The sequence below is a fragment of the Trachypithecus francoisi genome, unplaced genomic scaffold, assembly GCF_009764315.1.
Source record: "Trachypithecus francoisi isolate TF-2019V2 unplaced genomic scaffold, Tfra_2.0 Lachesis_group16, whole genome shotgun sequence".
Lineage (NCBI taxonomy): Eukaryota > Metazoa > Chordata > Mammalia > Primates > Cercopithecidae > Trachypithecus > Trachypithecus francoisi.
In genome coordinates this window covers 74,159,410-74,181,276 of record NW_022681461.1, presented here as the reverse complement: position 1 = coordinate 74,181,276, position 21,867 = coordinate 74,159,410, and the positions used below count along the sequence as shown (strand labels likewise).

Below are 21,867 nucleotides of genomic sequence, written 5' to 3'. Positions count from 1 at the left end.
AGCCTCCAGAGTAGCTGGGATTACAGGTGGCCACCACCACACCTGGTTAATTTTTGTATTTTTAGTCGAGACGAGGTTTGCCATGTTGGCCAGATTGGTCTCAAACGCCTGACTTCAGGTGAACGCTTGGCCTCCCAAAGTGCTGGGATTACAGACATGAGCTACCGTGCCTGGTCAGCTCATTGTGGTTTTGATTTGCATTTCCCTGATGATTAGTGATGTTGAGCATTTTTTCATATATCTGTTGGCCATTTCTTCTTTTGAGAAGTGTCTATTCATATCTTTTGCCCATTTTTAATTGGATTATTTGCTTTTTGCTATTCAGTTGTTTCAGCTCCTTGTATATTGTGGTTATTAATCTGTTGTCAAATGGATAGTTTGCAAATATTTTCTCCCATTCTGTGGGTTGCCTCTTCACTTTATGATTGTTTCTTTTGTTGTGCAGAAGCTTTTTATCTTTATGTAAACCTATTCATCTATTTTTGCTTTAGTGGCCTCTGCTTTTGAGATCCTATACAAAAAATCTTAGCCCAGACCAATATCCTGGAGCATTTCCCTAGTGTTTTCTTCTAGTAGTTTCATAGTTTCAGGTTTTAGATTTAAGTCTTTGATCCATTTTTATTTGATTTTTGTTCATTGTGAAAGATAGGGATCTAGTTTCATTCTTCTGCATATAGTCATCTAGTTTTCCTGGCACCATTTATTGAAGACTATCTTCTCCTAATTGTATGTTCTTGGTGCCTTTGTCAAAGATGAGTTAGCTGTAAATGAGTGGATTTATATCAGGGTTCTCTATTCTGTTCCATTGGTTTATACGTTTGTTTTTATGCCAGTACCATGATGTTTTGGTTAATAAGGCTTTGGAGTATATTTTGAAATCACGTATTGTGATGCTTCCAGCTTTCTTCTTTTTGCTCAGGATTGCTTTGGCTATTTGAGGTCTTTTGTGGTTCCATTTAAATTTTAGGGTTTTATTTTTCTATTTCTGTGGAGAATGTCTTTGGTATTTTGATAGGGATTGCACTGAATCTAAATTGCTTTGGATAATGTTGCTATTTTAGCAATATTAATTCTTTCAATCCATGAGTATGAAATATTTATCTTTCCTTTTTTGTGTGTCCTCCTCAATTTCTTTCATTAGAGCTTTATAGTTTTTCTTGTACAGGTCTTTCACTTCTTTGGTATTTTGATAGGGATTACATTGAATCTGTAAATTGCTTTGGATAGTATTGTTATTTTGGCAACATTAATTTAGTAATATTCTTTCAATTCATGAGTATGAAATATTATATCTTTCTTTTTTTGTGTCCTCTTCAATTTCTTTCATCAGAGTTTTATAGTTTTTCTTGTATAGATCTTTCACTTCTTTGGTTAAAATGATTCCTAGGTATTTTATATATTTTGTAGCTATTGTAAATGGCATTGATTTCCTGATTTCTTTTTTAGATTGTTCACTTTTGGTGTATATAAATCTACTGGTTTTTGTATGTTAATTTTTTTTTTTTTTGAGATGGAGTCTCACTCTGTCACCCAGGCTGGAGTACAGTGGTGCAATCTCAACTCACTACAACCTCCGCCTCCAGGGTTCAAGTGATTCTCCTCCTTCAGCTTCCTGAGTAGCTGGGATTGCAGGTGCACAGAGCCACACCCAGCTAATTTTTGTATTTTTCGTAGAGTCGGGGTTTCACCATGTCAGGCTGGTCTCAAACCCCTGACCTCAGATGATCCACCCACCTTGGTCTCCCAAAGTGCTGGGATTAGAGGCGTGAGCCACTGCATCCAGCTGTATGTTGATTTTGTGTTCTGCAACTTTACTGAATTCATTTATCAACTCAGTTTTTTTGGTGGAGTCTTTGGGTTTTTTAAATTTTTCTTTCTAAATATTATTTTAGGTTCAAGGGGTACATGTGCAGGTTTGTTACATGGGTAAATTGCATAAATCCTTGGTTTTTCTAGCTATAACATCATGTCATCTACAAACAAGGCTAATTTGATTTATTTCTTTCCTATTTGAACGCCCTTTATTTCTTTCTCTTGCTCAATTGCTCTGGCCAGGACTTCACGTTTTATTTTGAATAAAAGTGGTGAAAATGGGCATCCTTGTCTTATTTCAGTCCTTAGAAGAAAGACCTTCAATTTTTCCCCATTCAGTATGAAGTTAGCTATCATATACGGCCTTTATTATTTTGAGGTATGTTCCTTCTATACCTATTTTGATGAGGGTTTTTATCATAAAGAGATGTTGAATTTTATCAAATGCTTTTTTCAACACCTATTGAAATAATCATATGGTTTTTCTTCTTGATTCTTTGAATGTGATGTGTCACATTTAATGATTTGCATACGTTGAACCATCCTTGCATCCCTAGGATGAATTCCACTTTATCATGGTGAATGATCTTTTTAATGTGTTGTTGAATTCAGTTTACTAGTATTTTGTTGATGATTTTTGTATCTATGTTCATTGTTAATATTAGTCTGTAGTTTTCTTTTTTGTTGTTGTGTCTTTGTCTGGTTTTGGTATCAGGGTAATGCTGGCCTTGTAGAATGTGTTTGGAAATACTCTCTTGTCTTCAATTGTTTTGAAGCATTTAAGTAGAATTAGTATTAGTTCTTTAAATGTTTGGTAGAATTCGGCAGTGAAGTCATCAAGTCCTGCGCTTTTCTTTGATGGGAGACTTTTTATTATGGCTTCAATCTTATTACTCATCATTGGTACCTTGTTCTATTTCTTCATAGTTCAAACTTTTTTCCTTTTTTGACATAGGGTCTCACTCTGTCACCCAGGCTGGTGTACAGTGGCATGATCACAGCTCACTGCAGCATTAACCTCTCAGGCGCAATTCATCCTCCCACCTCAGTCTCTCAGGTAGCTGGGACAAGCACATGCCACCACACTTGGCTAACATTTTTTTGTAGAAATGAGGTTTCACCATGTTGCCCAGGCTGGTTTTGAACTCCTGACCTCAAGTGATCCACCCACCTCAGCCTCTCAGAGTGCTAGGGCACAGGCATAAGCCACCATGCCTGGCCCATGATTCAATCTTGATAGGTTGTATGTGTATAGGAATGTATCCATTTCTTCTAAGTTTTCCAATTTGTTGGCATATAGTTGTTCATAATACTCACTAATGATTCTTTGTATTTCTGAAGTCTCAGTTATTATGTCTCCTTTTTCATTTCTGATTTTATTTATTCGGGTTTTCTCTCTTCCTACTTAATCTAACTAGAGGTTTTATCTTTTCAAGAAACCAACTTTTCATTTTGTTGATTTTCTGTATTTTTTTTAGTCTCAGTATCATGTATGTCTGCTCTCATCTTTATTGTTTCTTTCCTTCTTCCAATTTGGGGTTTGGTTTGTTCTTTCTTTTCTAGTGCCTTGAGGTGCAATGTTATTTTATTTGAAGTCTTTCTACTTTTTTGATACAGGTATTTATTGCTATAAACTTCCCTCTTGGTACTGGGCTCTTGCCATATCCCATAGATTTTGGTATGTTTTATTTCCATTTTCATTTATTTGTTTCAAGAAATTTTAAGAGTTCCTTCTTAACTTTTTCACTGGCCATTTAAGAGCATGTTGTATAATTTCCATGTGTTTGTGCATTTTCCAAAGTTCCTCTTGTTACTGATTTCTAGTTTTATTTCATTGTGGTCAGAAAAGCTACTTGATATTATTTCTATTTTTAAAATGTTTTCAGATATACTTTGTGGCATAAGATATGCTCTATTCTGGAGAATATTCCATGTGCTGATGAAAAGAATATGTATTCTGCAGCACAAAATACATGGTATGAAGTTAGCTATCATATGGGTGAAATGTTCTGTAAATGTTATTTAGGCCTATTCTAGTGTGTAGTTCATGCTCTTTGTTGATTTTCTGTCTGGATGATCTGTCCATTACTGAGAATGGGGCATTAAAATCCACTACTATTATTATATTGCCGTCTATCCTTTTAGATATATTAATGTTTGCTTTATATACTTGGGAGTTCTGGTGTTGTGTGCATAGATATTTATAATTGTTATATCCTCTTGCTTAACATGATCATCTTTGTCTCTTTTTACAGTCTTAGATTTGTAGTCTATTTTATACAAGTATAGCTACTCCTGCTATTTTTGGTTTCCAGTTACATGGAATATGATTTTTCACCACTTCGCTTTCAGTCTATGTGTGACTTTATAAGTGAAGAGAGTTTCTTGAAGGTAGCATATAGTTTGGTCTTATTTTTTTTAATTCCTTCAGCCACTCTAAGCCTTTTATTTGGAAAATTGAGACCATTTACATTCAGTGTTACTATTAAGTAAAGACCTACTACTGCCATTTTGTTGCCCATTTTCTGATTGTTTTAAGACTCCTTTCTTTCCTACTGTATTCTTTTGTGGTTAAGTTATTTTCTCTGGTAATATGTTTTAATTTGGTGTTTTTTTATTTTTAGTGAATATATTGTAGGTTTTTGGGCTGTGGTTACCAGGAGGGTTACAAAAAACATTGTATAGATATAAAAAGTTATTTTAAAGAGATAATATTTTAGATTACAAAGAAAGGAATAGAAACAAAGACAAACACACACACAAAATGATACATTTTGACTAAGTTGTCTGGATTTACATATTTTAATATTATATCTCTTAACAGGTTGCTATAGTTATTGTTTTTGATTGGGCTTCATACTAGAGTTATGAGTGCTTACACACTACAATTATTGTAACAGAGTATTCTCAGTATTCTAGAGAATTCTTAAAATTAAGTATTCATGTACTTAATTTTACCAGTGGATAACTAAAGAAAAGTTTTCTTTTCGTATGTTAATTTTTTTTTTTTTTTTCCTTTCAGACTGAAGTACCCCCTTTAGCATTTACTGTAAGATGATGGGTCTGATGGGGGTGAATTCTCTGAACTTTAGTTGTTTGGGAAAGACTATTTCTCTTTCATATTCAAAGGGTAATTTTGCTAGATACAATGTTCTTGGAGGGCTTTTTTTCTTTGAGCACTTTGAATATGTTGTTCCACTCCCTCCTGTCTGTACAGTTTTTCACTGAAAAGTCTGTTACTATAGAATTGGAGATCCTTTATATGTTATTTGCTTCTTTTCTCTTGCTGCTTTTGAGATCCTCTCTTTGTCCTTAACCTTTGAGAGCTTGGTTATTACATACCTTGGGGTAATCTTATTTGAGTTGAATCTCTTGGGTATTATCAGACCTTCCCGTACTGGAGATTTATATCTTTCTCAAGCTTTGGAAAATTTTGTATTATTTCTTTCTACCCCCTGCCTTTGCTCAGCTCCCTTTTGAACATCAAGAATACTTAGATTTGGTTTTTAAGGTAATTTTCTATATCTTGTAGGCAGTCTTTGTTCTTTCACTTTCTTTTTTCTTTTTTCTCCTCTGACTGTATTTTCAAATAGCTGGTCTTTGATATCACTGATTCTTCCCTCTGGTTGTTCCATTCAGATGTTGAGAGCCTCTAATGAGTTGTTCAGCTCAGCAAATGTATTTCTCAGTTCCAAAATTTGTTTGAGTTTTTAAAGTTAACTTTAAAAATTTAACAAATTCTCTTTGTTAAATTTCTCCAACAAATTTCTGAATTGCTTTTCTGTATTATTTTAGAGATCACTGAATTTCCTTAAAACTGCTCTTTTGAATTTTTGGTCAGAGAGCTCACAAATGACTCTCTTGTTAGGGTCAGTCACTGGATTTTTGCTTTGTCTTTTTGCAAAGGTCACATTTCCCTGTTCAGTGTTGTTTCTTGTGGATATATGTCTATGTCTTTGCACTGAAGGATTGGTTATTTATTCCAGCTTCCTTTGTTCAACTTGTCTTGGTTTTTATTGGATATATTTTCTTAGCAAATCTTCACTAATATTGCCTTTTTCTTGGCTATAGGTGGTATCTTAAGCCCAGGTTTGCCTTGCCTCTAGTGAATGGTCAGGGCACTGTCTTCTCTAGATGGGAGAGTGTGAAAAACATTATCCCAACAGTGACAGAAGTCTGGCTAGAGGTTCGTGCTCAAGGGACCTGTGGCACAAATTAGCTTCTGTGAATCGGCTCCTTTGCCTGGAAAGGCTGGGGAAGGTAGCCCCTTCTCCCCTCTTTGTCTCTCCTTTCAGGCAGTCATGATGCTTTCCATGGGTTAAAGAAAGAACAGTCTCCTGCCAGGGAATCCGAGATGGAGGGAAAGCTAGTTAACTATTCCACTCTCATTTTTTCCAGCATAGAAACCATGAGTTGGGGGAAGATTTTCCATGTGGTTGTTGTCAGGCAGAATGGGCAGGGTGGGGCATCATGGATGTGGAAGTTGGATTCTCCTACCATCTGCTTGAAGTTTTTTCACTTCTCTGTGTCCCTAGGATCTGTCTCATCCTCATATTTGAGATGTGAGTTGTTGCTAGTGAAAATCTGGGCATTGTATATTCGTTTTTGGTTTTCTGTATGAGCAGTGAAGCCAGCTTGCTTCTGTGCCACCATTTTAAACCATAAGTATGATTACTGCTTTTTATTATAAACTTTAACAAACTATTTGACTCTCTAAACTATATGCATATGCAACTTTATTTATTTTATTTTATTATTTATTATTATTTTTTGAGATGGAGTTTCACTCTTCTTGCCCAGGCTGGAGGGCAATGGTGTGAGTTCGGCTCACTGCAACCTCCGCCTCCCAGGTTCAAGTGATTCTCCTGCCTCAGCCTCCCAAATAGCTGGGATTACAGGTGCCCACCACTACGCCCAGCTAATTTTGTATTTTTGGTAGAGACAGGGTTTCACCATGTTGGCCAGGCTGGTTTCGAACGCCTGACCTCAGGTGATCCACCCGCCTTGGTCTTCCAAAGTGCTGGAATTACAGGCATGAGCTACTGTGACTGGCCTAACTTTATTTTTAAGAATAAAAATAAAAGCTACATTTATATTTGCTTGTATGTTCCCAGAATATCTAGAGGGATACTTAACAGTTTCATGTATTAACAATATGGGAACATTGTAGAAAAATTAGTAAATATCAATAAACCAACAACCATAAAAGACAACCAGCAACTGTTTTATGTTTTAAAGATATGTGTTTTGAAATTATAATTTAGTAATTATTTATAATTCTTATAAGACATAGCATATTTACAAATCCAAAAATATACTATGTTTCTTTTGATTTAGACAATAAGACCAAAGTATCTACAAATCTGGCAGCAATTGATATAATTGCAAAGAAAATAAATAAAATTGAAAATCTAAATTTATAAAGTGATGTCTGGTGACACAGGACACCTGAGGAAATACAGGATATGGCATTTGGCAAATTCAAGCATATTTTCTGTCAGTCAGTAGTTGATTCTAGCCGATAGTAGCTTCTAGTTTGCCACATTTATAATAGCTATGTTTGTGTAACCCATTAGTTTTTACAAGCCATCTCGTTAAATATACTTATATAAACTTACATATATTAGTTTATCCCCACAAAATTATTTAAAAATAGAAGAATAAATAAGAGAAATAAATTATAGAAGAAAATTTAAAATCATAAAAATTTTCTTTGTCTCCAGACAGGGTCCCACTCTGTTACCCAAGCTGGAGTGCAGTGGCATGATCATGGCTTACTACAGCCTTGAATGCCTGGGTTCAAGCAATCTTCCCACCTCAGCCTTACAAGTAGCTAGGACTATAGGAGTGCCACCACACCTGGCTAATTTTTTTAAATCTTTATGTGGAGATAGGGTCTTGCTATGTTACCCATGCTGGTCTCAAACTCCTGGCCTCAAGTGATGTTCCACTTTTTAAAAGTAGACTTGGACTGAAAACTCAAGTCTTCTGACTCCAAATTCAGGCTCTTTCTACTATATCATGCTCTCAAGTTTTAGTCCTTAATACAACTAATCTCTATATCTCTTCCAACTATAAGAGAAATTTCTCTCTCTATATATATCATCACACAGCTATTTGCCAATACTAAAATTTTTATACATAATTTATATATCTACATAAAAATAACAGTAAAAAAATCAAATTATTTTTCATGTTGAAGCTATAGCATTTCTTAAATGATAGTAATAATTACATAATAGAACCTTAAGTTCTATAATTTAAAAAAAGAATAGGCTGTTATACATACAAGAAAGGCAATCCTCAGCAAGTTTTTACATGGTTGAAAGAATCCAACACCCTCTAGTAAGATGAGACATTTGGAATCAAGTTTGAATAAAATATACTTTTATTTTATTTTATTTTTTTTTTTTTTTTGAGATGCAGTCTCCCAATCTTGGCTTACTGTAACCTCCGCCCCCTGGGTTCAAGTGATTCTCCTGCCTCAGCTTCCTGAGTAGTGGGATTACAGGTGCTGCCACCATGCCTGGCTAATTTTTGTATTTTGAATAGAGATAGGGTTTCACTATTTTGGCCAAGCTGGTCTCAAACTCTTGACCTCAGGTGATCTACCCGCCTTGGCCTCCGGAAGTGCTGGGATTACAGGCGTAGTAAGCCACCGTGCCCGGCCTACTTTTAATTATTTTTGACAGTATGTTTGTAAAACTGAGTATATTTCTTAACTTAATACTGGAACTATTCCATCTCCACTTTGAACCTTGTTTTTGCATAAATTAGATGAGATTGAAAATATTTATTATGTTGTAAAAACTAAAATATAATAATCACTTCATAATATAGTAATTTAACATTACACTGGATTGCTATATCATGGGATCTGTAAAAGATGCCAATATCATTATAGCAGTATGTTGAAGGCATACTATGATCAAATCTCTGCAGGTTGTTTTGAGGCCCAGACAACTTAAACTAAAAAATTACCCAACTTACAAAGAGGATTAATATGAATGAGGAAATACTGCCCTAATGTGGTAAAACTTAGAGTTATGCAGGTGGATCTTTAATAAAAAATTTTTCATTCAAATCAAACAAAAAAACTCACTGAAATGAATATGTGTATATCAGTAAGAAATGTTTCACAACAATATAAAATAAATGTTTTACCTTGGTTCTGTTTTTGAAGTGCTGAATATTTTTCTAAACAACTGACAGGGGTAAAGACTTCATTGTAGTCCATGTGGTTGTATAAACTGGCCTCCTCTACTTCAATTTGGGAGTCTGGATTTGAACTTGGAACAATTTCCTCAAATTCACAATTAATCTGGGTCACCATTCTTGTAATTGTTTTTCTGTGACAGTATAAAATTACTAATGTTATGTATGTCCTATTTTAAAACACTTTTATTAGTAAATAATATATGTCCACTGTGGAAAAAATTATCGAGTTCCAACAGACACAGAGAAGAAACATCTATATTCCCATCATTCAAGATGAATATAAAAATTATGTAAATTTCTCAATTAAAAAAATCTGTAAACAATAGTGGACAAATGACAACAGCATTCTGTTGCTGTTCTTTTCTGTTATAACAGGTTATCTGTTCTTTTCTGTAAAAAAATGAAGCATGAACACATTTACATGTCAATCTATATACATTCACCTAATATTTGAATGGATAAATAGGGTATCAGCAAATCATAATTTATTCAACCAATTCTCTATTATTGGAAATTTAAGTTCATTATAATTGTTTGCTATTATGAGCAACAATGCAAAGAACATCTATATGCACTAATAATCTCAAATATGTTTCTTAAAAACAGAAATGATGAAGTTAAAAGTATACAGATTTTTAGGTTTTGCCATACATTGCCAAACTACCCTTGTGCTGGATATTCAGTGTCTGTTCCTCAATAAAATTACCCAGCCTTTCATGTTCTGTTCCATAACCTGGGAAGCTAACCTCTATGAACTAACCAAGCTTCCTTGTCCTCTGGCTTCTGGTTGGGTTCAGCCATGGAAAGCACTGGCAGAAGATCAAAAGTGAGGGAGACAGGTTGCAATATCATTCCTCCCAAATCCTTCTCTGTTGGGCCACAGTTTGGAATTGGCTGCACTCTTCCACCAAAAGTTACATCTTCTGTCAGTCAGCCCTGCTCCTGTAGTCCCTGCTAGGTTGGTAACTGCCCAGGCACCTTGTTCCTTCAATCTTAGGGTGGTAACAATTTTGTAACTGCCCAACGGGTTCACCTTGCCGGCTGCCTAGACAAAGCCAATTTATCAAGACAAGGGAATTGCAATGGATAGAGATGCAGAGCTGGCTGTGTGGGAGATCGGTGTTTTATTATTACTCAAATCAGTCTCCCTGAGCATTTGTGGATCAGAGTTTTTCAAGATAATTTGGCAGGTAAGGGCTTGGGAAGTGGGGAGTGCTGACTGGTCAGGTTGGAGATCGAAATATAGGGGGTGGAAGTGAGGTTTTCTTGGGGTCTTCTGCTCCTGGATGGGATCGCAGAACTGGTTGAGCCAGATTACCAGCTAGGTGGTATCAGCTGAACCGTAGAGTGCAGGGTCTGCAAAATATATCAAACCCTGATTTGGGTTTTACAGTAGTGATGTTATCCTGAGGAGCAATTTGGAGAGGGTCAGACTCTTGCAGCCAGAGGCCGCATGACCCCTAAACCAAAATTTCTAATCTCATAGCGAATTTGTTAGTCCTACAAAGGCAGTCTGGCCCCCCAGGCAAAAAGTGAGTCTTTTCAGGAAAGGGCTATTATCAATTTTGTTTCAGAGTCAAATCATACACTAAATTCCTTCCCAAGGTTAGTTCAGCCTACACCCAGGAATGAACAAGGACAGCTTAAAGGTTACAGGCAGGATGGAATCAGTTAGGTCTGATTTCTTTCACTGTCATAATTTCCTCAGTTACAGTTTTTGCAAAGGCAGTTTCAACTTCCTACTGTTGCTAGTCCTGAGGACATCTTTTTGGCTCTTTTAACCTTGCCCTTACCTGTTTCCTGATTGATACAGGTTTATCTGTATCATACCATTAGAATGGCTGGCATTACAAGAGATCTTCCAATATATAAATATATTATTGGCAACTTAGTTTTTCCTGGTATCCTGGAATATTTCAGCCCTAATAATTCTCTTGTACAGACTGAAAGAACCAAAATCAATGTAACTCTCCAATTGGAGAAAAGACCAATTGTGTCATATCTTAAAATCACAGACGGAGAAAGCTTTAGAATTTATCCTGTATTCTAACAAAATACAAGGTAGAAGAAAAAATATTTTAACTCTTCCATGTCCGTATTATTCATTAAGATCATTGGTTCCTATGTGGATCATTATATACTTAACTTAGTGCTTACATAGGTGCTGTCTTTTTAAAATAAATGTTACTGACAGGGTCAGCACTGTGTAACAATAATTGGTACTACAGTTTTGAGACTACCTAGTACATTTTCTTTCCGTAGATATAAAAGATCTATGAAGATCAGTGTTTCCCAGCTCTCCTCATCTACCTTTATTCCCTTTTCACTGGTGCCTCCTTCTTTGCATAACCTGTAGACACTGGTCTTTCCCAAGTTTCTACTCTAGATTATCTTTGCTTTCTTTCTATATCATTCTTTTTGAGTAAGTTCATCTACTCCTATTTATTAATTTGCAAACTTAACAAAACTATTTATTGAGTGTCTACAATGTGCTAACACCATTCTAGATACTGGGAATGGGGTGTTAAACCAAACAAGTTCTTTCCTTCATGGAGCTTATCTGCTAACAGGAAGATAGACAAATAAGTATATGACATAATTTCAGGTGGTAAAAAAATGTTATGAATGGACTGGGCACAGTGGCTCACACCTGTAATTCCAGCACTTTGAGAGGCTGAGGTGGGTGCATCACCTGAGGTCAGGAGTTCGAGACCATCCTGATCAGCATGGTGAAACTCCGTCTCTACTAAAAATACAAAAAAACTAGCTGGGTGTGGTAGTAGGTGCCTGTAATCTTAGCTCCTCAGGAGGCTGAGGCAGGAGAATCACTTAAATCACTGGGAGGTGGAGGTTGTAGTGAACTGAGATCATGCCACTGCACTCCAGCCTAGGTGACAGAGAGAAACTCTATCTCAAAAAAAAAAAAAAAAAAGAGAGAGAGAGATAAAGCACAGATACATGTGACAACATGGATAAACCCTGAAAATATTATATTAAGTAAAAGAAACCAGTCACAATAAAAGCACATATTGTATGATTCCACTTATGTGAAATATCTAGAATAGGCAAATCAATAGACAGAAAGTAGATTCTGATTCAGTTAGTCCATTTTGGAGCCTGAGATTCTGCATTTCCAATCTATTTCTAGGTGGTATTGACACTGCCAGTCCAAAGGCCTACTTTGAGTAACAAGATGTGAGATGATCTCTAAGATCTTTTTTTACCTTATGAAACAATAATTTAGTTTTCACCAAACTAGCCTAATTATTGCCTTTGCTAAATACTTATTGCATATTCCCGTGTCTATGCCTGGAGACATACTGTTTCCTCTGCCCAAAATGCTTTCTCTCAAGTTAATTTCTCTTTGATTGCCCAGCCCAAGCTCAATTCCTACTTCTGTGAAGCTGAACTCTCCTAGTTATAAATGCACAGCTCTACCAATGTAACTCATAAGGTGAAAAGGGATCTTAGAGATCATCTCGCATCTTGTCACTCAAGGTAGGTCTTTGGACTGGCAGCATCAATACCACCTAGAAATAGATTAGAAATGCAGAATCTCAGGCTCCAAAACAGACTAACTGAACCAGAATCTGCATTTTAATAAGATCCTCAGGGGATTCGTATGTACAGTAAAGTTTGAGAAGAACTGATCCATCATCATCATACTGATAAAATGAGGGTCACAGGTAAAATGACCAACAAAGTAGTTAGCACTTGACTTTTCCAGTCAAGGCTTAAAAGCTACATATTTTAATTCATAGTGCAGAGCTTTTTTCACTATACCTTTCTGTTTCCTCGCTGCTAGGAGTTTACTCATATGATATATACTTCTAATTGACTAGATGCCTTGTAATAGATTTTATGTTGGTCATCCTATATTATCATTTAATTCTTACGTTGTTAATTTTTTCTATGTTTATCTATTATTTTCCTAATCTGACTTTAAATTCCTAGATGACAGAGATGGTATATTGGGCTTCACTGTATCCAGAGCCTAGACACCTTTCAATGTTTTTTTGTTTCTTTTAAGCACAACTAAGGAAAATTTAAATTACAGAAACTTGAAAATGTGAATAATAACAAAATCTTTCCTAGGTCAGATCAGCATTCTGTGCATGAAGTGAAGCAAAAGAGTAAATTATTAAATTACACCAAAATTTCTACTTTATGTCTACATTTACAATGTAGAACAGGTTAGATGTTCTTCCTCATATTATGCTCTGGGTTCCTATCTCTGTCATTGTACTTTGCACATTGTATTGTAATTATTTCTTTATAAAACTCTATTCCTTGTTTTCTTGTGTTCTTTGAAGGTTAAGACTGTGTCTTATTCATTTTTGTAACTTGTATCTAATATATAGGATGATAATGAATATTTAATGAATGCTTAAATAATAAATAATGTTTTGACCAAATATATTACAAAATAGCCTTAAATCTGAATTTATAATATAGGAGAAAAAAATACTAATTTTAATATAATGGACTTTCTATAGCTACTTTCTACAGAAAGTTTACTAATTGATAAACTAATTGAAAGTTTACTAATTAAAACAGAAGATATAAGTCACCCTTATTAACCACTCCTTTGTGGTTCAAATTAGGACCTTTTCTTCAGATAAAAGAAGAAAATTTATGAAGAAATAAAGGAAGAGATTTTTCCTATTTAGGTATCCGGAGAACTTAGTGTTTATCTTCTTCTACATGTAAAAGAGAAATTTGAGATTAAGGATACATACTTCTCAAGGAAATCCTCCACAAAGAAACTTGCTTTCCATTGGTCCAAGACTGAGGTATCTGTCATTCCCGGAACTGAAACAGCTGAGACTAAAAAGAATAATGGTAAACATTAATCTCTAGAATTTCCTTTTATACTTAATTCAAGAAAGTCAAACATTCACCTTTTACATTATGATTTTATCTTTATTCGTTCACAAATGTATTTTTTGCCAAAGTGATACCTGATTCCAAATATTTAAATAGTCATCCTCATTATCATCAACCTACCCCCGCCCCTCAATCAACTACAGTTAGAACAATATCACATGAACATGTCACCCTCATTTTATAGCCTCTCTTTTGCTTATACAGCACTACTATTCCAAATAGTCCTTTTCAACTGCTCATGCTATACCTCATGAAGCTTCTATTAACCCTTCCAGCTCAAGCTGATACATTCTCTTTGAAGGGCCATAATATTGTCAGTAACACTTGGGGACCCAACCATATACAGTCCTATATTTAAAATTGTAGGTGGCACGCAGTGGCTCACGCCTGTAATCCCAGCTCTTTGGGAGGCTGAGGCAGGCGGATCACTTGAGGCCAGGAGTTTGAGACCAGCCTGGCCAACATGGCAAAACCCCATCTCTACTAAAATTACAAAAATTAACTGGCGTGGTAGTGCATGCCTCTAGTTCCAACTATTTGGAAGGCTGAGGCAGGAGAATACCTTGAACCTGAGAAACAGAGGTTGCAGTGAGCAGAGATCATGCCACTGCACTCCAGCCTGGGCACCTGGGTGACAGAGTGAGACTCTGTAAATAAATAAATAAATTTCTGTGTGTATATAGCTTATCTCCCAAAGTAGATCCTTGGTTCCTTAAGGAGAAAGACCATGTCATATACTACTACCAAAATATGCAACTGAGTGTTCTACCTACCACCAGTGTTACTTCTTACTAGTTTTGTTATCTTGAACAAATCATTTAACATCTAAGCCTGTGCCTCATTGAAAAATATGAAAAAAAAATACAAAAGTTTAGTGGTACTTTGGGAGGCCGAGGCAGGTGGATCACGAAGTCAGGAGATTGAGACCATCCTGGCTAACAGGGTGAAACCCCGTCTCTACTAAAAATACAAAAAAATTAGCTAGATGTGGTGGTGGGCGCCTGTAGTCCCAGCTCCTGGGGAGGCTGAGGCAGGAGAATGGCGTGAACCTGGAAAGCGGATGCAGTAAGCTGAGATCGCACCACCGCACTCCAGCCTGGGAGACAGAGTAGGACTCCATATCAAAATAAAAAAAGAAAAAAGTTTAGTGGTTAAGAGTACAGGTTCTGGAAACACTCTGCCTAGATTTTAATCCTTGGACTGCTACTTATTAACTATATGATATTGGGTAAATATCTGAACCTTTTCGCACCTCCTTTTTTTTTTTGTTTTTTTAATGTACAAACTAGGAAGAATAGCCTTTTCAAAGTGTTGTTGTAAAGATTAAATGTAATGTGGCGTAATGTGGCATGCAAATTGCTTAGAATAGTTTAGGTTCCATAGCCAGTCCCATAACCATTGCTTTCAAAGACTCTTGATTCTCTTGCCTCTCTTTCTCTTCTACCAACTTAGGACAACCCCTACTCTACACTTTCTGTGTATGTACACTAAAACAGTTGAAAATTACTGGAAAAAAAATCACCCAGCCATGCTAAAGGAACTCATTCCAAATTATGACCATAAATTTCAAATGGCCACCCAACATTGACAGATGATAATAGTATACCCCTTAATAAAACTGGCTTTCTTGACCACAGATGAGGTTAAAGAAAAAAAAAAGAAAGAAACAAAAACAAAACTGGCTTTCTTGCTCTTTAAGACAGCTAATTCACACATTACCCCTTCAAATCTTTAGTGTTCATTTCATTATCCACTTTCAGTGTATGACCTTACCTTCACATAGAAAACTGATACAGAGAACTACCTCATTTTCCACCACCAATTCTACCAACTTACTGGCATAAGTACCTACAAACCCTATCTTCCTATCTACACAGGGGAAGAATTATTTTAGTTCCTACTGAATACTAACTTCTCTAACTGTGCTCTTGATCTTATCCCCTTTTACTCCTGTTATCCTTTTTCTTTCCTGCATTGTCTTATTCTCTTTTTACCAAAATTGGTTCCATTGGCAAACATTTTACAGTCTCTCTCATCATGTATTGTTTAAAAACCACACATCAAAAACAAAAAAGAATAACTCTTTACTCCACTTCTCCCATAAGTTAGTCCATCATTTAAAATTTTTTCTTCATAGCAAAATTCCCCCAAATATTCAAATTCATTCTCTCACTTTCCCACTTCCCGTTATCTTCTCAACATACTCCAATCACATTCCAATATATTCCTATCACACTCCAAATATATTCTAATCATATTAATAACCAATATTCCAGGGAAACCACTCTTGTCAAAGTCATCAATGACCTACATTTAGTCAAGCTAATGGTCAACTCACTATCCTCAGATAACTTGAGCTTTTAACACGAGCCCAATGCATTGGACTACTACTGCCTTCTTGAAGCACTTTCTTCTTTAGAATTCGACGCCAGAATCATTTGATTTTCCTGTCTTGCTTCTTAGGTAACTCCTTTTACATCAGACTTTTAACTTTTGGAGTGTTCCAGGGCTCTGTCCTAGGCCTTCTAATCTATTTATACTCATGCTCTCAGTGACTTCATTTAGTTTCACAGGTTTATGTGTAATTTGCATATTGAAAACTCCGATTTGAAACTCCAGCTTGTGAAGCAGGTTCACTGTGTACTGATTACCAACTTGTCTGAGTATGGTGAGACAGAATACCCATACATAGGAAGTTACATGAAGTAGATGTATTACTTACAGATAGGTAACAAAGGACAACAGAAGCCTAGGATTCATTGTGAACTGGTCCCGTAAGTCTCGGGAAAGCTGCCCAGGGCAAATGAAGTCTTCATGTGCCACACTTGCACAGCAGCTGAAGAACCCCAGAAAGCAGTCCACCTGGGTTTGATGTTCTGAGGTCAAAGGACGTGCTGGGCTAAAGAACTGAAGGACAGAGCGTAGGCTGTTCTGGCCAGCTCCCCCTTTATCTCTGAATGTTGCATTCTCAGCACATTTTATAGTTATTCTTAAGAACTTCAAGTGAGAAAAGGAGGCCAAGGCCACCCAGAGAACTGTCCTGAGCAGCTGCGCTCAAAATTAATATAACCAATTGCCTTCTTAACGATTCCATTTAGATGCCTAATAATCTGGCCAAAGCAGAGTTATTGACTCTGGCCACAAATTGGCTTCTCTATAAGCCTTTCCCTATTTTAGGAAATGGCACTGTCATCTACCTGGTTTCTCAGGTCAAAAACCTAGAAGAAAATCTTCATTATTCTATTTTGTAATGCCCTCACTGTTGACAATTTGTAAAATAAGCTAGATTTTAAGCACATCTCACATCTCCATTACTATAAGCCTTGTCCAAGACACTATAATATTTTATCCAGAGTTTAGATTCTGGGCTACTAAAATAGCTCCCTGATAGATTTCCCTGTCTCTACTCTTGACTCCTAATCTCCACCCTTTCTATCCTCCAGACAATCATAACTATCTTTCTACAGCATAAATCAGGTTATATCATTCCCTTTCTTAAAATTGTCCAGTGACTTTCCATATCCACAATTGTCTTAGTCAGTCTACACTGCTATAACAAAAATATCATAGACTGGGTGGCTCAAACAACAAGCATTCATTTCTCACAGCTTTGGAGGCTGGGAAGTCCAAGATTAAGGCACCAGAAGATTCAGTGTCTAGTGAGGGCCCACTTCCTGGTTCATGGGTGGCTGTCTTCTTACTGGCCTCACATGGCAGAAAAGTCAAGGGAGCTCTTTGGGGTCTCTTTTATTAGGGTACTAATCCCTTTCATGAGGACTCCATCCTAGTCATCTCCCAAAGGCCCCACCTTCAAATATAAATTTGGGGGGACACAGTCAGTCTATTGCAGCTGTAATAAAAAATAAATAAATAAACAAACAAACTCCCTGTTATGGCCTACAAAGCCTTATTCAGAAATTGCCTACTTCTCAGTCCGTTTTTCATTACTCAGTCACAATAGCTTAATTTTCTGGTCTTTACACACATCAAGTTCATTCTTGAGTCAGGAACTTTGCATTTGCTTAAAAGGCTTTTCCCCCATATTTTTCATGGTTGTTGCTTTCTCACCGTTCAGGTCTCAACTCAAATGTCCTCCTCTTCAGAGAGACATGTCCCTAACCATCTTAGGAAACGGCACTCCCTACCCCCGCAATTTCATATCACTTAGCATTACTGTCTCTTCTCTATATATTTATCAATATCAGATACTAGTTTACATATTTAATGGTTTTATTGCTGTATCCTCCTTACCAGTCTAAAACCCACTGAGAGCAGAGACTACTTCTATGTCTTTTAAGTAACTGTGTCCTTAGTACTTATAACAGTGTTTGGTACATAATATATACCAAGTAAATGCTGTTGACTGACTTGACTCCTCCAAGGAGGCTACTTCTTTACTACATGACTTGATACAAACAAAAAACTATTTTGTACATATATGCTTAAAAATAATTTTATATTTAGTGTGCCATTACAACTTGAAGTAGGCCTCAGATAGTCAAGAAAAATTCTATTATAATAAAACAAATGTTTACAATGTTAGACTATTTTAAGTCTTCATCATCTACATATCTTTTATTTGGTTTATTCATATCGAATATAAGCTTTCCAATTCCTTATATAGTTACCTAGATTCTATAACAAAAATACTACGTTGTTAACTTCTTGGAATTCTGACATGAATAGATACGATGAAATTAGTAAAGCATTGCATATTCTTAATAATTTACTGTGCTAAACTCTGAAATGGCTTTTAAAGCACATTTTTAAGAAATGAAAACAAACATACCTCTTGTCCATGGCCTCCTAAATTTATTATCAGTAACTGCTACATGGTAACTTTCATCTTGATATAAACATGAAGGGATTCGAAGCAATAAAGCATCTCTGTAAAACTTCTTTCTAACTACATTCTGTGGAAGAAAGAAAGATTAGAAAATCTTTTAACATATACTATTTATCTATCAATATTCAGAATATATTAAAATTATACTTTGAAACTTATGTGATATTTCTTTAAAGGTCATACATGCTCCTTATAAAAAACAGGCATACCTAATCCCAGCACTTTGGGAGGCCAAGGCAGGCAGATCACAAGGTCAGGAGATCAAGACCATCCTAGCTAACATGGTGAAACCCCGTCTCTACTAAAAATACAAAAAATTAGCCGGGCGTGGTGGCGGGCACCTATAGTCCCAGCTACTCGGGAGGCTGAGGCAGGAGAATGGCGTGAACCCGGAAGGCGAAGCTTGCAGTGAGCCGAGATTGCACCACTGCACTCCAGCCTGGGCAACAGAGTGAGACTCCATCTCAAAAACAAACAAACAAAAAACAACGACAACAACAACAAAACAGGCATACCTCACTTTATTGTGCTTTATTCTATTGTGCTCTGCAGATTTTTTTTTTACAAATTGAAACTTTGTGGCAACCCTGTGATGAGCAAATCTGTCCGTGCCATTTTTCCAAAAGCATGTGCTCACTTCCTGTGTCTCATTTTGGTAACCGTCCCAACATTTGAAACTTTTCCATTATTATTCTATCTGTTATGATAATCTATGATCAGTGGTCTTTGATGTTAGTTACCATTGTAATTGTTTGAGGGTGGCATGAACTGCACCATATAAGATAGCAAATTAATTGATAAATGTTGTGTGTGTTCTGACAAAACAGCCTTTTGTTAGAAGAAGATGCCAACGAGGACTTTCATAGCCAGAGAGAAGTCAAATGTCTGGCTTCAAACCTTCAAAGGACAAGCTGACTCTCTTGCTAGAAGGTAATGCAGTTGGTGATTTTAAGTTGAAGCTAATGCTCATTTACCATTCTGAAAATCCCAGGGCCCTTAATAATTATACTAAATCTACCCTGTCTATGATCTATAAATGGAACAACAAAGCCTGGATGATGGCACATGTATTTACAACATGGTTTACTGAATATGTATTAAAGGCCCCTTGTAATATCAGTAGTAGTTTGATGTATTCTCCTACAGGTATTTTTTCTAGGTTAAGCTAAAATACATGTGTAAGTACTTGACAAAAAACAGGATCACATTATTTACATATCACTTAGCAATGTGCTTTTTTTCACTAAACAGTATAATGTGGATGTCTTAACTTTCGTTTTATCTTTGCATTATTTCCTTTGTTACAACCAGCAAATTCATTTCTAATTTTTAAAAACATATCTAATAAAGGGAACTGTTTATTTAAAGGAATGTTAAATCAGTTAATAAGTTTGTAAATGAGTCAGTGTTCTCTTTAATTTGGTTCTGCCTTTACTTTCCAACTTTATCTTCCATTACTCTAACTAGTCTCTCTAAATAGACTAGTCTCTTCACTACCTCCCTTAATGTTCAGTGGTCACTCCCTGGTTAACACCATGGTCTACACTGTACCTCTGAAAATGTCCTGTTATTCTTCTCTATCGAGATCCAATTCATTTTTCAAGGCCCATCTTAAGCAATATCTCTTCTGTGAAGCCCTTCCCCAGTGATTCTAATTTCTCACATAATTCATTATTCTATGTATTTGGACAAATGATAATTTCTTGCATTATTTCCCAAGACTTTTTAATGTTTGCTGAAGGTGTTGTAACATATTCAGTAATAAGTCCTTATTATCCAAGGATAAGTGGTGAAGAGAAAAAGATTACTTACGGTAATTTATATCAAATAAGGACCAAAGATTCACAGTAAATAGGAAAAAAAAGAAGGTCAATTAGTATTTAATCTAAAAAATGAAAGTTATAAAAAGTTTCATAACAAAATTTCATTTATAATTAGTTATAATTATTACTTTTTGTCATAATTTTCCCACAAACTGTACTATATGATGATATGCATGATACTACTCATTGCTTCACCTTTGATCATGAAAAAAATATTTTTAGAAAATGTTTGAAGATTTTCCCAAGGCATCTCTGACTCCTTTGATATTCAAACCATTCTCTTCCTCTTGTCTGTCAACTGATCTAATTTTGCATGATCTTCATAATATCCTTACTTGTTATTTGAGTGGTTCCTCAATACTGTTTTCACAAACTTGACAAAGTCCTGCATCTTTTTTTTTTTTTTTTTTTTGAGACGGAGTCTCGCTCTATCGCCCAGGCTGGAGTGCAGTGGCGCAATCTCAGCTCACTGCAAGCTCCGCCTCCCAGGTTTACGCCATTCTCCTGACTCAGCCTCCGGAGTAGCTGGGACTACAGGTGCCCGCCACCTCGCCCGGCTAGTTTTTTGTTTTTTTTTTTTGTATTTTTTAGTAGAGACGGGGTTTCACCGTATTAGCCAGGATGATCTCGATCTCCTGACCTCGTGATCCACCCGTCGCAGCCTCCCAAAGTGCTGGGATTACAGGCTTGAGCCACCGTGCCCGGCCAAAGTCCTGCATCTTTTGCAAGATTTGCCATTGATTCGTATTGTATTTGTATTATATCACGGAGTTTCGTATACCAGCAGAAACCAAAATACCATGGGCAAAAAAAAAGTTTCAGGATGTTTGAATACAGACTAATTTTGCAAGTGGCCAATACATATGTTTTGTTATGATGACTTTTGATTCCTACCATGGATACTTTTAACTACACATTTTGCTTCTCTCAGTTATGAGGGAATAAAACCAGAAGATGCCTGCATGTCTTTCTCGTTTCCTGTAAAATGTAGCACAGTTTTGTTATACTGGAGTAATTTTTTTCTTTGGTAGATGGGGTCAGTGTTACAAAGAAAAAAATTTAACGTGTCAACTAAGATGGTAAGAACAACAAACTGTTGTATGACAGTTATTCTAATTAGTTTCCTAACAACATGTCTGGGCTCAAAATTTAGCTCTGACAATTATAAAAGCTATTTAACTTATGTGGAAACTAGTATTCTAACCTATAAAATTGTAAAACCTGTAAAATAATAGTATCTGCCTCACAAAGTACTTATGATGATAAAATGATAGTAGGATG

The 21,867-nt window shown here is 36.0% G+C and overlaps 1 protein-coding gene across 1 annotated transcript in view; it reads right to left on the bottom strand.

The window, feature by feature from the left end:
* The window catches only part of SHOC1 (shortage in chiasmata 1), a 131,717-nt gene that overhangs the window by 84,637 nt on the left and 25,213 nt on the right, over nt 1–21,867 (bottom strand). The window contains exons 4-6 of the mRNA XM_033237821.1: nt 18,707–18,830; nt 13,770–13,857; nt 8,977–9,161 (exon numbers count right to left, since the gene is read on the bottom strand). Of these exons, the coding sequence (XP_033093712.1) occupies nt 8,977–9,161; nt 13,770–13,857; nt 18,707–18,830 (397 nt within the window). The remainder of the gene's footprint in view (nt 1–8,976; nt 9,162–13,769; nt 13,858–18,706; nt 18,831–21,867) is intronic.